Raw genomic sequence first — 15,056 nt, 5'->3', positions numbered from 1 at the left:
ATCTCAAATGTAGTGAAGAAATGTATTAAGACATTGGTACTCTGGCATAAATGGACACATCTATATGTTATATGCCATAACCATTTTGTATATACGTATATATACATACACATAGCAAAACAGACATAAATATTATAACCTTGAGTTAGAAAATGCCATATTTATAGATATGTTCTCCCCAATTTAAAAACAAACAAACATTAGGGGTCATAAAAAAATAGAAGTTTTGACTGTTTCAGATCAAGTATGCTTTATTTTTAAGCATTAAATCCATTCCTATTAATTTATCTGTTAAATCAAAGTAATATTTCAAAGTCTAAAGTATCTGAGTAGGTTACAGTACTTTGTATCCAAGGAAGTTAGATATCTAATGCTGATACTTAAATGTGCACAAATTAGAGACCCCAATCCAGACCGGTATGAATCTTACTATCACTGGGCCCAAAATGATGTCTTTAAAAAAAATTTAAGTTCTTCAGTTGATTCTGATGATAATATAGAGTGAGTTTAAAAAAAAAAAATTATTTTTTGAAGATTTATTTACTTATTTTAGAGGGGGGGGGAAAGAGGGGGGGAGGGGGGGAAGGGAGGGGGGGGGGGGGGGTAGAGGGAGAGAGAAACTTAAGCCGACTCCACATTGAGTGCAGAGCCCCATCTCACAACCGGGAGATAATGACCTAATCTGAAACAGAGTCAGATGCTTAACCAACTGTGCCACCCAAATGCCCCCAGAAAACACATTTTTATTTTTATTTTTTAAAAAAATTAATTTATTTGAGAGAAAGAGAGAGTGCATGTGTGTGCATGAGCATGGGGGGGGTAGAAGGAGAGGGAGAAGCAGACTCCCCGCTGAGCAGGGAGCCCAACACAGGGCTAGATCCTAGGACCCTGAGATCACGATCTGAGCTGAAGGCAGACGCTTAACCAACTGAGCCACCCAGGCACCCCACAAAAAACATTTTTAAACATTATTAAGAAGTTTATAAATACTTTATTCCTTACAACCACCATGTAAATTAGGTGAGAACACTGGCTTAGAAGTGTTAACTTGCCATGAGTCACAAATACATCATAAAGCTAGAATCTGAACCACGAGCTGGCTTTCAGAATCCTTCCTGTATTGACTGTAGCACATTATTTTCTTTAAATTTAATTTGTGGTTTATTAAATATGGTTGGTTAAAATGACAACCAGCCAGTCAATAATGCTTTATAAAATTACCCAAATTCTATAATTTTTGGTATTATAAATTACTTCAAGAGTACAGAAAGAGAATAAATGCTACAGTTCCCATTAGAGAAATCTGTTATTTTAGTATTTTACCATAACTGCAATTTTTTTTTTTAAAGTAGGCTCCACACCCAGCACAGAGCCCAACACGGGACTCAAACTCAGGACCCTGAGATCAAGACCTGGGCTGAGATCAAGTGTTGGACGCTTAACTGACTGAGCCACCCAGGTGCCCCAAGGGTTGAATTTTTTAAAAAGTAATATATTATCACAGGTAAAGTCCCCTCCCTTGTCTCTATTTTCAGAGCTAAGCATTATTCTGAGTTTGGTGTTTATTAATGGCTTTTATACTTTCCTACATATGGATGCATCCATAAATATATGGTCCTATTTTGCATATTTTAAACTATATATAAATGGTACAATAATGCATATATATTCTGCATCTTCCTTTTTAAACTCTACATTTCTGAGACTGTCTTTGTTGAAACATACCTCCAGTTCATTTTAAATGTTGTATAGTATTTCACTATATGAATATATCACAATTTTTTATTCTCATGGATAGACTTGCTGCTGTTACCAATTTTTGCTATTATAAATGGTGTTGCAAAGAACAGCCCTATGCATGTCTCTTTATGTACATGTGCAAGAGTTTTTCTAGAACCTGGGAGACCTGCAGGGTCATGAACACTTATTATTTTTTTTAATATATTCTGAAATAAATCTGGTTTAAGGAGAGGTAATATATAATTATGCCAGAGTGAGGCTTAGAATTCCCCCAAACATTAGCTTATTATGCTAACTCAGTTATCTAAAATCATTAGCAGAACTGTCCTAAAAAGTGTTCTACCCTTTATTTTATAAAGAATTATGTTGGGGCACCTGGGTGGCTCAGTCAGTTGAATGTCCAGCTCTTGGTTTCAGCTCAGGTCACGATCTCAGGGTCATGAAATCAGGCTGCATTGGGCTCTGTGCTCAGTGGGAAGTCTGCTTGAGCTTCTATCCCTCTGCCCCTCCCCCTGTGCGTGCACTCTCTCTAAAACAAATAAATCTAAAAAAAAAAAAAAAAATTACGTTGATCTAGAAAGCCTAGGCCTTTCATAGAAATTAGCCAGTAAATCAATTTTAAAGATACATATGAGTTCTGAAACACATTCAATGAGATTTCCTTAATGCAAAGTAAGATTTCTGAAATTTCAGTTTCATTATAGTGTGAAAGTGATGATTAAGTCAATCTTATCAAACAACTAGCTATGGGAATAGATGTATACATGGAATTAACAAGCATGCCACTTATTCTTTCCTGATAATATCTGTCTTTACGTGGCTTGTGACAAAGTATTTAATCATACTTTATATTTAAAGATGGCAGTGCCGTTCCCTCTCTGTCTCTATGTCAAATAAATAAAATTTAAAAAAAAATCTTTAAAAAAAAAAAAGGGGGCGCCTGGGTGGCTCAGACAGTTAAGCATCTGCCTTCAGCTCAGGTCATGATCCCAGCATCCTGGGATAGAGCTCCACATTGGGCTCCCTGCTCAGCAGGAAGCCTGCTTCTCCCTCTCCTACTCCCCATGCTTGTGTTCCATCTCTCTATGTCAAATAAATAAAATTAAAAAAAAAAATCTTCTAAAAAGATGGCAGTGATTTATAAAGTTGTGTTTAATGAATAATAAAGGCAATCAACCTGCGAACAAAACAGTCTGCCATGTTATAGCTTTAATTTAAACTTTATAGTTTTAATTATTTGAGGCAAGTTAAATATTTACCAAGGTATATATACGAAAAGATGACAGTTAATGATTCTTTGCCTAATTTTTGGAAGTAAAAACTTACCATACTATTCCTTGAGCTCCTGAGCCTATAGGTTTTAAATTCTGATACCGTTTCAAGACTGTAAACGTAGAATCTCCAATCTCTACACTATAAAAATTGCTGTCACGCTTGCTTCTGCTCATGATGGCAAACAATTAATTTAATGGCTTCATCCAAATATTCACCAAGAAGCTGCAAAATGGAACAAAATGTGATGTTAACAAAATGAATTTATTTAATCTTAAAATTCACGTCCTCACTTTGTTCACTGATAGTAATACAGATTGCTATACCCTGTTAAAAGAGCTGCTTCATTAAAACACAATTAGAAAGAAAAAAATACCACAGAGTTTGGTTAGCATCTGCTATACTTAAGGATATGATTGATCGTTAAAAACAAAACAAAACTTTTACAAGGGTTAACAGTTTCTCCACTACAAGTCACTAGTATTAATATGCATACATGTCTTAACTTACTGGAAAACTATAAAAACAAACAAAAAAACAAATAATTAAACGAAACATGTTTTTAAGGTCACTTTCATAGCTTAAAATTTAAAACCAGCCCTTTTCATATTTTTTTTTTTTAATTTTATTATGTTAGTCACCATACAATACATCATTAGTTTTTGATGTAGTGATCCACGATCCATTGTTTTCGTATAACACCCAGTGCTCCATGCAGTACGTGCCCTCCTTAATACCCATCACCGGGCTAACCAATCCCCCCTCCCCCCTCCCCTCTAAAACCCTGTTTGTTTCTCAGGTCCACAGTCTCTCATGGTTCATCTCTCCCTCCAATTCCCCCCTTCATATTTCCCTTCCTTCTCCTAATGTCCTCCATGCTATTCCTTATGTTCCACAAATAAGTGAAACCATATGATAATTGACTTTCTCTGCTTGACTTATTTCACTCAGCATAATCTCCTCCAGTCCCATCCGTGTTGATTATGTGTTTCTTATAAAATACGGAAACCTTAATTTTTGTGAGAAATTGATAAACTTTCATTCAAAAATAATTCACAATCTCATTTAGTGTGACATGGAAGAAACAACCAAGTGGGAGCCTAGTGAGCTGGTTAGCAAGTATGATCCCTACCTAACAAACACAGAGCAGCATAGTGCTGCCACGATAACAGAGCCCCTGATCCCCAACAGCAACAACTAGGTGTAATGCAGATGTTGAGGTTATAATTGTTGAAAGGATGAGAAGCAGGGTACTAAATATAAGATAAAATAAGAAGATATAAAATAAAGTTAAAAATAAGAAAATATAAGAGAAAATATATAGAGAAAAGCATTTAGTATATTAGGATGTGAAATAAAACAATACTGTTCTGAATTGTGTGGGGCCTCAAAAGCATGACCTAAGTTCTGACCACAGCTCTTTACCACATGCCCAATTACAAACCAAGGAAGTCTTTTTCCACCTATTTGAGTTGTATTTATTTACAAACCCATTACCCATTCCTACTAGATGAAAGTGGTCTATTCCTAAAATGCACATAAGACAGCGCCAAACTACTCTCCATATCCCACAATAAACCAAGAAACCAGTGAGGTCTAAAGAATTAGTGTGTTGTGTGTGTACGGTTTTAAGACAATGCTAACAAAAACAAAAATAAAAACAAAATCCTGAAAGACTTACAATGCAAAGAAATCAATTTAACAAATAATAAGTGCCTAACCTGTGCCAGGCACTATGTTGGGCCCTAGGGCCAGACTATGTAGAAGCTCATGAACTGGATTCTAACACAGTTGAATTCTTAGAGTAGGATGGAAGGCACTGGGAAGTGGAGAGCAAGAGTACCTTGACCAGCATCCTGCCTGCTACTTGGGAGATTATACTGCAAGAGGAGGGGAACAAAAGTTGGAAGAGGAAAACTAGTAAGCTATTGCACTAATCCAGATATTGTACTAATCCAGATAAGAGATGAAATTAAAATTAATGAGGATTCTTAGATGTGATGAAACTAAACAAAAAGTCCAAACAGTGTAAGCTTTAAAAAAGAAGGTAAGTAAATTGAAAGCAATTGAGAAGTCAGATAAATGATTTGGATACATTAAAGAGGGGCCAGAGAAATATTTCCAAAATCAATAACTAAACTAGTTATGTAATACTCCAGAGAGAAATGTCTGAAATGACAAATGTCATTAATTCTGCCTAAGCAGACAGACCAGAAGTTAAAGAATAAAGTTTGGTAATGATTTAAACATTCAGATATGCTCACAGGATGATCAAATACAGGTAGGTATTGAGTACCCAGACCAATTTCCTAAAGTAACCCAATTCCCTCTTGTCTATCAGAGTAGGGAAATAGGGAGAAAGAAAGAGAAGTGAAAAGAGGAAGAGAGGGAAGTGTTGGGTGTCAGGTCCCTCATCAAATACTCTACACACTGATCCTGGAAACCTGGTCTGCCTAGGGCCTGGAGACAATAGTAATGGTCTCTGGTAATGTGCACATATGGTCAGAGGCAGAGCACAGAGCCTCCAATAGCAAGGAAAGGCTTCTCTCAATTCCCAGAACAGAATGGCCTGGGAGCAGGAGTGCCCATGGTACATACACAGAAGTCAAGACTAAGCTGTGGCAGCAGCTGAGTGATGATAGTTAACACAACTCCCCAGGAACAGGCACAGCAAAGTACCCAAGGTTAAGTAGGTAGGCCCAGTCAGTGGTACCCTCCACAAAAGCCACAGCTGCCACTCCCACAAACAAGAAATAAAAAACTCTACTCATTTATGCTCTCAGCTGCAAAATATTTACTGGCATACCTGAGTCAAACTATGCTGGATACAATAAACACAACAGTAATCAGCATCTATCTGCCCCTTAATGGAGCTTGCAGTTAAGACAGATGAAGAGACCTTACTATGTTGCTTAGTATCTGCCTGTGTATCAATATGGCTGTGATAAGAGTGTGAAGGGAAAGGGCAGGATGCTAACAGAAGCAAGACTATGCTAGTCTGGGCTCAGGAAAAAATTCCCTTGATGCTGTGATGTTTGAGCAAGATCTGAACACTGAGTATGAGTTAATCAGGCACAGAGAGAAGGGAGCTTTCTAGGCAGAACAAACAGCACATGCAAGGCAAATGCACCAACTTTAACTGTCCAATTTCATGAGTTTGATGAATGTATACAATCCTATAACCACAACCCAAACCATGATATAGATTATTTCCATCACCACAAAAATGTTCCCTGTGGGTCAATCCCTGCCCTCTATTTCCCACCCACCCCTGGCAATCAATGAACTGCTTAGTTGTGTCTTTCCTAGATCTTCATATAAATGAAATCACACAGCATTATATAATTTGTGTATCTGGCTCTTTCACTTGCCCTAATTTTTTTTTTTTTAAGATTTTATTTTTATTTTTTTATTTTTTTTAAGGTATCTCTACACCCAATGTGGAGCTCAAACTCACAACCCCAAGATCAGGAGTCTCATGCTCCACCGAATGAGCCAGCCAGATGCCCCTGCCCTAATGCATTTACTATTCATCTGTGTTGCATCCCTTTTTACTATTGTGTGGATATACCATTTGGACATTTAGATTGTTGTCAGTCTGGAGGTTATTATAAACAATGCTGGTATAAACATTCACACTTTCTTCCACCATTCATCTTGGGTTATATTTAGGAGTGGGATTCTAAGTCCTAGGTTTAACTTTTATAAGAAACTGCCAAACTGTTTTCCAAAGTGGCCATACCATTTTTCATTCCCAACAGCAAAGTAAGAGAGTTCTAAATGCTCCACATTCTTGTGATTGCCATTTAACTTTATGTATACTAGTGGGTTTCACTGTAGTTTACATTTATGTTTCCTAATAATTAATGATGTTGAGCATTTTTTCACAGGCTTATATGCTACATCTTTTTTTGATGAAATAGCTAACACTTTTGCCCATTTAAAAATATGACTGCTTTAGTACTAATTTATATATTCTGGATATACATTATTTATCAGACGTTGTGCAAGTATTTTTTCCCAGTCTGTGGCTTGCCTTTCCATTTCTGTTTTAAATGTCTTTTTTTTTTTTTTAAACGTTTTAACTTTGAAATAATTTTTGAACCACACCGAAGTTACAAAAATAGTACAAAGATCCTGGCTATCCTTCACCCAGCTTTATGCAAATGGGAGCATCTGACATAACCATAGCACAATTATCAAAATGAGAACGTTGACACTGGTACATACTATTAACGAAAAGGAAACTTGACACTGGTACAATACTGTTAAACAAACTACAGACTTTATTTCAGATTTTACTAGTTTTTACATGTACTTTGTGTGTAAATTTATCACATACATCTATTAGTGTAATCACAATCAGAATACAGAAGTGTTTCATCTCACCAAAGAAAATCCTTCGGGCTATCCCTTTATATAATTACATCCTCTTGCAAACCCTACCCCTGGCAACTATGATGTTTCCACCACTATAATTTTTTTCATTTAAATAATGTTATGTAAATGAAATAACATAATATGTAATCCTTTATAGTTTCCAATATGCAGGCCTTGCAAAATTTTGTTCAACTTTTCCTTAGGTATTAATATTCTAGGTGCTACTATAAATGTTTTAATGTTAATTTATTTTTAAATTTTCAATTGTTCATTGCTAATACATGGAAATACAATTAAGTTTTTTGTATAATAACTTTGTACTAAGCTCATTTATTTGTCTTAGAGCCTTTTTTGTGGATTCTTTAAGATTTTCCACATATACAATCAGTTTCATATCTTCATTTCCAATTTGGATGCCTCTGAATTTCTTTTCTTGCCCCACTGTACTAACTACAATTTCCATACAATCCTGAATAGAAGTGGTAAAACCAAACATCATCCCTTTGGTTCCTGATCTGAGGGGAAGGCATTCAGTCTTTCTCCACTAAGTATGATGTAAATGACAGGATTTTACTAGCTGGCCTTTAACAAGATGAGAAAGTTCCCTTTAAGTCCTATTTCACTGAGAGTTTTTAGTATTAATAAGTATTTAATTTTGTCAAATTATTTTTCTGAATCTTTTGAGACAATCATATAATTTTATTTTCTTAGTTGGTTCATATGAAGTACAGACTGATTTTCAAATGTTGAACCAACCTTGTATTCCTGTAATGAATCCCACTTGGTCAAAAGTATCCTTTTTATACTACTGATTCATTTGGCTAAAATTTTGTTGAAGGTTTTTCCATTTATTTTTATGGGGAATATTGGTCTGCAGTTTTCTTTCACGGTAGCATAATGCTGACCTCATAAAATGAGTTGGGAAGTGTTCCCTCTTCTTTTATTTTCTGAAAGACTTTGTGTAGAAGTGATACTATTTCATCTTGAATGTTTGATAAAATGTCTCAGTGAAGCCTTCTAGGACAAGAGTCTTTTTTGAGGTAAGGTCTTCATTGCAAATTAAAATTTTATATATACAGATATACCTAGGACTATTCAGGTTATCTATTTCATCTTAAATGAGGTTTGGTAGTTTTGTGTTTTTCAAGGAATTTCCTAATTCCATCTAAGTTGTCCAATATAATGTCCATAGGATCTGTAACCATGTATCCTCTTTCAACCCTATACTATAATCTGTGTCTTTTCTTTTTTTTCCTGATCAGCCTGGCTAGAATTTTATCACTATTTTTGATCATTTTAAAAAGTTAGAGTTTATTCCTGACTTTCTCTATTGTTTTGCACTTTTCTGTTTCACTGGTTCCTGCTCTTGTCTTTATTTCCTTCTTTTTGCTTGTTTTGGGATTGCTATTCTCTTCCAGTTTCTTAAAATAGAAGCTTAAAAGTATTGGTTGGAAAACTCTTTTTAATATAAGCACTTAATACTATAATTTTACTCACCACTTTAGCTTCTTCCTACAATATGTTATCATCATATCCATATTTAACAATAAAATAAATACCAACACCTATGTAAGTTTTACTTTATGCCAGGTCTTATTTCAAGTGCTTTATAAATCTCTAATCCTCACAACAGGCCTATGAAGGTTTTCTAGTTGTTTATGGCTAATGGGTAAATTCAGTTCTTGTTACTACTACTTGGCTGGAAGCATAAATCCCATGTACTTATTGTGTGATGTTTCCTTATATTAAGATAGGAATTACTGTTTTTCTATCTTTCAATGATGAAATTAAGTCTTAGAAAGGTTAATTGCTTATGGTTACAAAGTTAATAAGGGGCAGAGTGAAGATTTGAGTCCTTCACCCATACACTGTATTAAGTCCAAAATTTAAAAAAATCTTGGTGATGAAAAAGGGTATGAAGGGAGAGGTACAGTTATAAATATGTTGAGTCTGAGATATCTCTAAGACATCCAAATGTAAGTATCAAGTTGGTAGCCAGATATAGAACTGGACCTCACAGGAGAGTGTGGGTAAAAGATACAAATTTAAGAGTTGTTACTGAACCAATGAGAATGATGTTACTCAAGAAGAGTGCAGTATGAAGGAAGAGAGACCTAAGATTCAGCTTTGTGAACACCCACATTTAATGAGCAATCAGAAAAAGATAAGCCAACAAAGAAGTCAGAGAATAGATAGCCAGCCACAGAAAATGAGAGAACACATTGGAGAAGCCAAAGGAAGTGTTTTAAAGAACAGTGGTCAATAGCAGTGAATGCCACAGAAATATCAAAGAAACCACTGGAGTAGAGTAATGGGGTTCATAGAAGCTAGACTGGAATGAGCTGAGGTATAAGCAGGATATGATTTTAGAAACAAGTTAAGTAGTATCAGTACTTCTTAAGAGAAATTTAGCAAAGAAGAGAGGAAATTGATAGAGAAAAGTAAGGGTCAAGGGAGAATAATTAGATTACATATAATACATAACATAGTATAGCATAGCATATATAACACAAAGACAACATGAACACATTTACCTACTAATAGAAAGGATCCAATATAGAGAGGAAGGGTGAGAATAGGGGAATGAAAAAGAAAAATGAAGCTTCAGATAGCACCATATCTCTGAAAAAGCAGAATGGAATGTGATCCAGAACACATGTATGGCTATACAGATGGAGATACTGGTATAGCTCTGCCATCAGAAAATATCATCAAGACTGAGATGGAAGGATCAATTTCCAAGACAAGGGCATGAAGGATACTGGTGACATGATGGAGGATGCATTTGTTCTCCTGTTCTCTCCACGATGATACTGGAACAGCAAGAGTGTGAGGAGGAAATGCTATTGGTCACTGATGACTCATGTCCCTACTCAGGAAGGCCTCTTCTTGGATTTAAAACAAAGGAACTACAGTTATAGAATTTAGATGTGACTGGTTATAGAGCTCACAGCAATAAGAGAAAAGATAGGCATTATTATCCCATTCAATAGACGACTAAACTGAGGCTCAAAAAGGCTAACATATGATCAAATGTTGTGGAAACGTTGAGGTTCAGCTCTAGCCTTCAAATTTCACCTCTTATTATTCCTCTAGCAAGAACATCTTATTATTCCTCTAGCAAGAACACTAAACTCAATGTCAACATGGCTAAATTGTCATCCCCCAAAACTCTCATGCACCTGAAATCTGCTCATTTCCCTTTCCTTTTTGTGAAATATTTTCACCATTTTTTCTATCCCAATTCTATCACCAAAGACTAGCTTAAGTATGATGCTCATGAAGCCTTTTCTACTCAAACCAACTTGAATCTAATTTCTCATCTAAACTACTTTGTATATTTAAATGTACAGATTTTACTACCAGACTGTGATTTAAAAAAAAAAAAAAAAAGATTTTATTTATTTAAGAGAGAGAACGTGCAAGGAGAGGGAGAGAGGGGGAGAGAATCCCAAGCAGACTCCACGCTGCGTGCAGAGACCACACGGGATTCAAGACAGGGCTCAATCCAACAACCCCGACATCATGACCTGAGCTGCAACCAAGAGTCAGACGCTTAACTGACTGAGCCACCCAGGCGCCCCCAGCCTGTGATCTTTTTGAGGGTAAGGACTGTTTCCTTCATCTTCAGATTTCTAACATATCAGCTCTCTGTAACAGTTATGATTTAATAGTAACTGCTTAAAGAAGTTAACCAAGAATATGAATCTTTTTAAATAAGTCACAAATTACATAATAAAATGTTCTGTTTCTCTTCATCGGTGTTTTCCTTCATTAGCAGGGGAAAAAAAAAGATTGAATTAGGTTTTAATGACTCAAGGTTTATTTCTGTGATGTCTACACAAGGAACAAAAGTCTACTGCTTTTATAGGCTGGCCCACCTATAAAATGGCTGGTCTGGCAAGCCTGAATGTGGAGACAGACAAGTTAAATAAAAGTTACATTAAAAGTATTTAGGGAAAAAAGAATGAGTTCAATGCAGTCACACAAAAGGCCTTACAGACAACAGAAAATAATGCAGGTTGCATCACAAATATATTTAATGGCTAAGCTTAGAATTTAACCAACTAACTTCAGAAGTTATCCTACAGAAAAGTGAAACTCAACAAGCTCCTATAATCCTCACAACAAATAAGCTATTAGTAAATATTAAGACTTAAAAAGCTTATTATTAAAACAGAATGAAGTAAAACCAACAGACAAGAAGAAACAGAATTCTCTACCACCTATCCACCATCTCTAAAACTGAATAGTGTGAACATACAGACATTTGTATACCTTTCCTTTTCCTGGATTATACTTTACACTCTAGTTTAGTGTTTCTCCAATTTAAATGTTCATAAAAATTAATTTTCAGGAGTGTGTGTACACAAAAGATTTTATATTGTCTTTTATGAATGAGGAAACTTTCAAGAGTGGTTCTGACTTTGGCTTTATATACTGACTTTAGACTCTAACTCCAGTGCACAAAAGTCCAATCTAAATAATCCATAAAACTTGCACAGTCAAAATCACCCCTAAAAATTATTTAAATCATCATATACAGTAACATTTAGTACAATAACTTTTAAGGCCACACTAAATATGAGATGTTCACCCTATGGGAAACATAGGAACTAATTAAAATCGAACAGCAGATTCCTGTCTCAAGGACACAGGCAGATTCCTGTCATTTCTTTCATTTTATCCATCTGTAAGACATGCATAGCTGGATATTTAAAAGTTAAACTCATGTAAGATGAAATGTCACTACCATAATCATTAAAATAATGAAGCTTCCAGGAAGAGGTCAGAATCTTATATAAGAATTAATTCACCTGATTTGGACTTTATGAAAATAAGAAGCTAAATGAACCTAGATGAGGGCTGAAATAATGCTCCTCTAAATTTGAGACTCTTCCTTATTCTCCTTTTCTGCTACTCACTTATAAAGAGGAGGTTAGAATCTATTCCCACAGATACTCTGTAAAAAAGTAGATGGCTCCTTTAAGCATTAGGATAATTAATTTGTTTCTTTAGTTATCCATTGAGTGCAGAAACCAAGTATTCCAGCCAAAAGATAATCTGATGCTGGGTCACTACCGATTCTTTCTACTATGTACCAATCATACCTAGTATGCCCTCTTTTCTAGGAGAATCCGACCCCCCACCACAAAGGGAGTGGAGGAAGTAAGGCCTAGTTTGTACTTCAGCAACTGGTTTTTGTAAGATCTATTTATAAAATAGATTTTTCTCTTAATTGAGCTTACCTGAGTAGGCTTATTACATTCCAACCACAAAATAATGCTAACACACCAGTGTCCCTTCACAATTTCTGTATTTTGAGGCGGATGCCTTTAACTAAAATAGCAGCAGCCACATGAAGTCACTAAGCTTCAGAATTAGTTTCCAAGACTTCAGACATTCAAGTTATTTATTAAAGATCTCAGGACTTTATAGCAGTGTCCTAAGCAATAAAGTAGCATGCTTCTGACTACTTTTTAAACAACACTAACAGCCCAATATGTGTATTCTATTACCATTCATGTTTTTCTTAGCTGGTATCCAAGATTCTAAAATTATTTTGTACTCAAAATGGCAAAAATCTCAAAATATTAGAAAGCTGGCTCTGGGCTGCTCAACTGTAGCTAGATTGTTAATGTTAGTGGTTAAAATGCAATGAGAATTTTCTCAGTGACATTCAATTTAATAAAAATAAGTAGCCTAGGGACGCCTGGGTGGCTCAGTTGGTTAAGCATCTGCCTTCGGCTCAGGTCATGATCCCAGGGTCCTGGGATCAAGTCCCGCATGGGGCTCCTTGCTCAGCAGGGAGCGTGCTTCTCCCTCTGCCTGCCGCTCCCCTGCTTGTGCGCTCACTCTCTCTCTGGCAAATAAATAAGTAAAATCTTTTTTTAAAAAAATAAGTAACCTAATTTGTAAGAATACACTACTTCTCAAGGTACTCAAAAGATACTTTCATTTTAAAGCTAAGAAAAATGTATACTTGTGAATTCCTATAATACTTTTTTGAGTTCTTAGGCAAGAAAGAATACCTATAGCTTTAAGGGCATCTTTGTACTCTGTGGAACCCTGGGTTAACTCTTCTGCGATTGAAAAAACTGATCATACAAAAGAACTCATTCCTTGAGAAATATTCAAATGCCTGACTTTTCTAATTATAACTTTTGCCAAGTCTTCTAGTAATAAGATTCTCAGGCTCACAAGAGAAGAAAATGTTGATCACATTCAACCACCACCAGAGACACTTCCTAAAACCACAAATTAGGAATAGCAAATGAGAAGTGTCCCAGATGCATTTTACAGGGAATTTTATTCATAATAGTTAATTCCACATATAATTACCACTAGTTTATCTTGCCAGCAGTATAATTATGATCAGAATTTTGAAAAAAGGGCTAGGTAGGTGTTAGAAGAAAGTGATTCCATTACAAACAGCTTTCTGTAATTAAATATGCCGTTCCCAGGAGAAAAAAATAATCACTGAATTTCAGAGTAAATTACACCATGTTTCAAAATCTGAAAGCTCAGCAAGATGGGAGAGAAAAACAGCATTTCCATCTGATTGTGATAACCAGATATAACAAATCTAAGCCGAAGATCTTTGCAAGATTAATAAAAAGGTTTAATTGTCCAGTTACAAACCTATAATCAATCACTCAAAATACCTTCAATTTTAACCTCTAACTCATCTTCAGGTTGCTCTTCACTGAGTAAGACCTGTATTTTGTATCATAAAAATCTATTTTTTCACTACCAACACATTATCAGCCACAAAGGCTAAAGACTAAATACACAGATTTTTTTCCCTGCATAAATTTATAGCAGATACTAAGTATTTCTCCTCTAATCCTCCTCCCCTCACACGGCCCAAGAAGATTTATGACTTGCTGTTGTAATTCAATAACCTATATATGGAAAAAGCTCATGAAATCACTGAGAAGGCAATTTAAACATAACATGGGTGCCCCACATGCTAAATGGCAGAAGTGATAAAATGGCTTTTTTTCTGGTTTGGATTTTTTGATTCATGAAAGAAAAGTGTTAACCAACTTACGTGTATTTATTTGTTCCTAAAGGGGCCCCTAATAATTTTAAACTATAAAACAATGAAATACTATGAAGGAAAAAGATCCTTGAATAATAATGTCAAATGATTTGATGCAATAAATGGCACACAGGAAGAAAGCCTAGAAAAACAAAGTATGCTAGACCCAAATGATCCCAAGAGGGCTCAAAAGGCCCCAGCAGGACTGCAACCCTGAATAATCATCAATAATTATAATAGTCCTGAGGCATTAAGAAATTAAATGACCAGTGTACTCCATTTCAGAAAACCAGAACCTGGTTAATAAATTTTTATAAAGAAGCCAACCAAAGTTATATTTTGTAAATGTCAGTATATTAGGGAGACAAAAATCACATATAATACACATCATAAATTGGCAGTAAACATGTTACAAAAAGTCACGGTTACTCCTCAAATCCTTACAATCACCCTTCATGCTCCACTATCTCTTGAACCCTCTGAAGAGCCACTTACAAGTTCCCAAACTCAGGGCCTGCTCAATCAACTCCTCTTGAACCACTCCGCAAACTGCTCAAACTTTGCAAACAACTTTTCTCTACTTCTCACTCCTTAAATGCATACCATACCTAAGAAGACC

General features: G+C 35.5%; 1 protein-coding gene across 5 annotated transcripts in view; it reads right to left on the bottom strand.

Moving 5' to 3' along the window:
• Positions 1–3,239, bottom strand: part of MAPK8 (mitogen-activated protein kinase 8) — a 41,588-nt gene extending 38,349 nt beyond the window's left edge. For 4 of the 5 annotated variants that reach the window (XM_044916528.1, XM_044916529.1, XM_044916527.1 and 1 more), the window contains exon 1: positions 3,067–3,210. In XM_044916528.1, coding sequence (XP_044772463.1) covers positions 3,067–3,188 — 122 coding nt within the window. In that variant the 5' untranslated portion in view covers positions 3,189–3,210. Of the gene's footprint in view, positions 1–3,066 lie in introns of all 5 variants that reach the window. The other variant, XM_021700252.2, reaches the window with a different exon arrangement.
• Between the last annotated feature and the right edge of the window lie 11,817 nt (positions 3,240–15,056).

The sequence above is a fragment of the Neomonachus schauinslandi genome, chromosome 6 (assembly GCF_002201575.2).
Source record: "Neomonachus schauinslandi chromosome 6, ASM220157v2, whole genome shotgun sequence".
NCBI lineage: Eukaryota > Metazoa > Chordata > Mammalia > Carnivora > Phocidae > Neomonachus > Neomonachus schauinslandi.
This window is presented reverse-complemented; position numbering and strand designations above follow the sequence as displayed.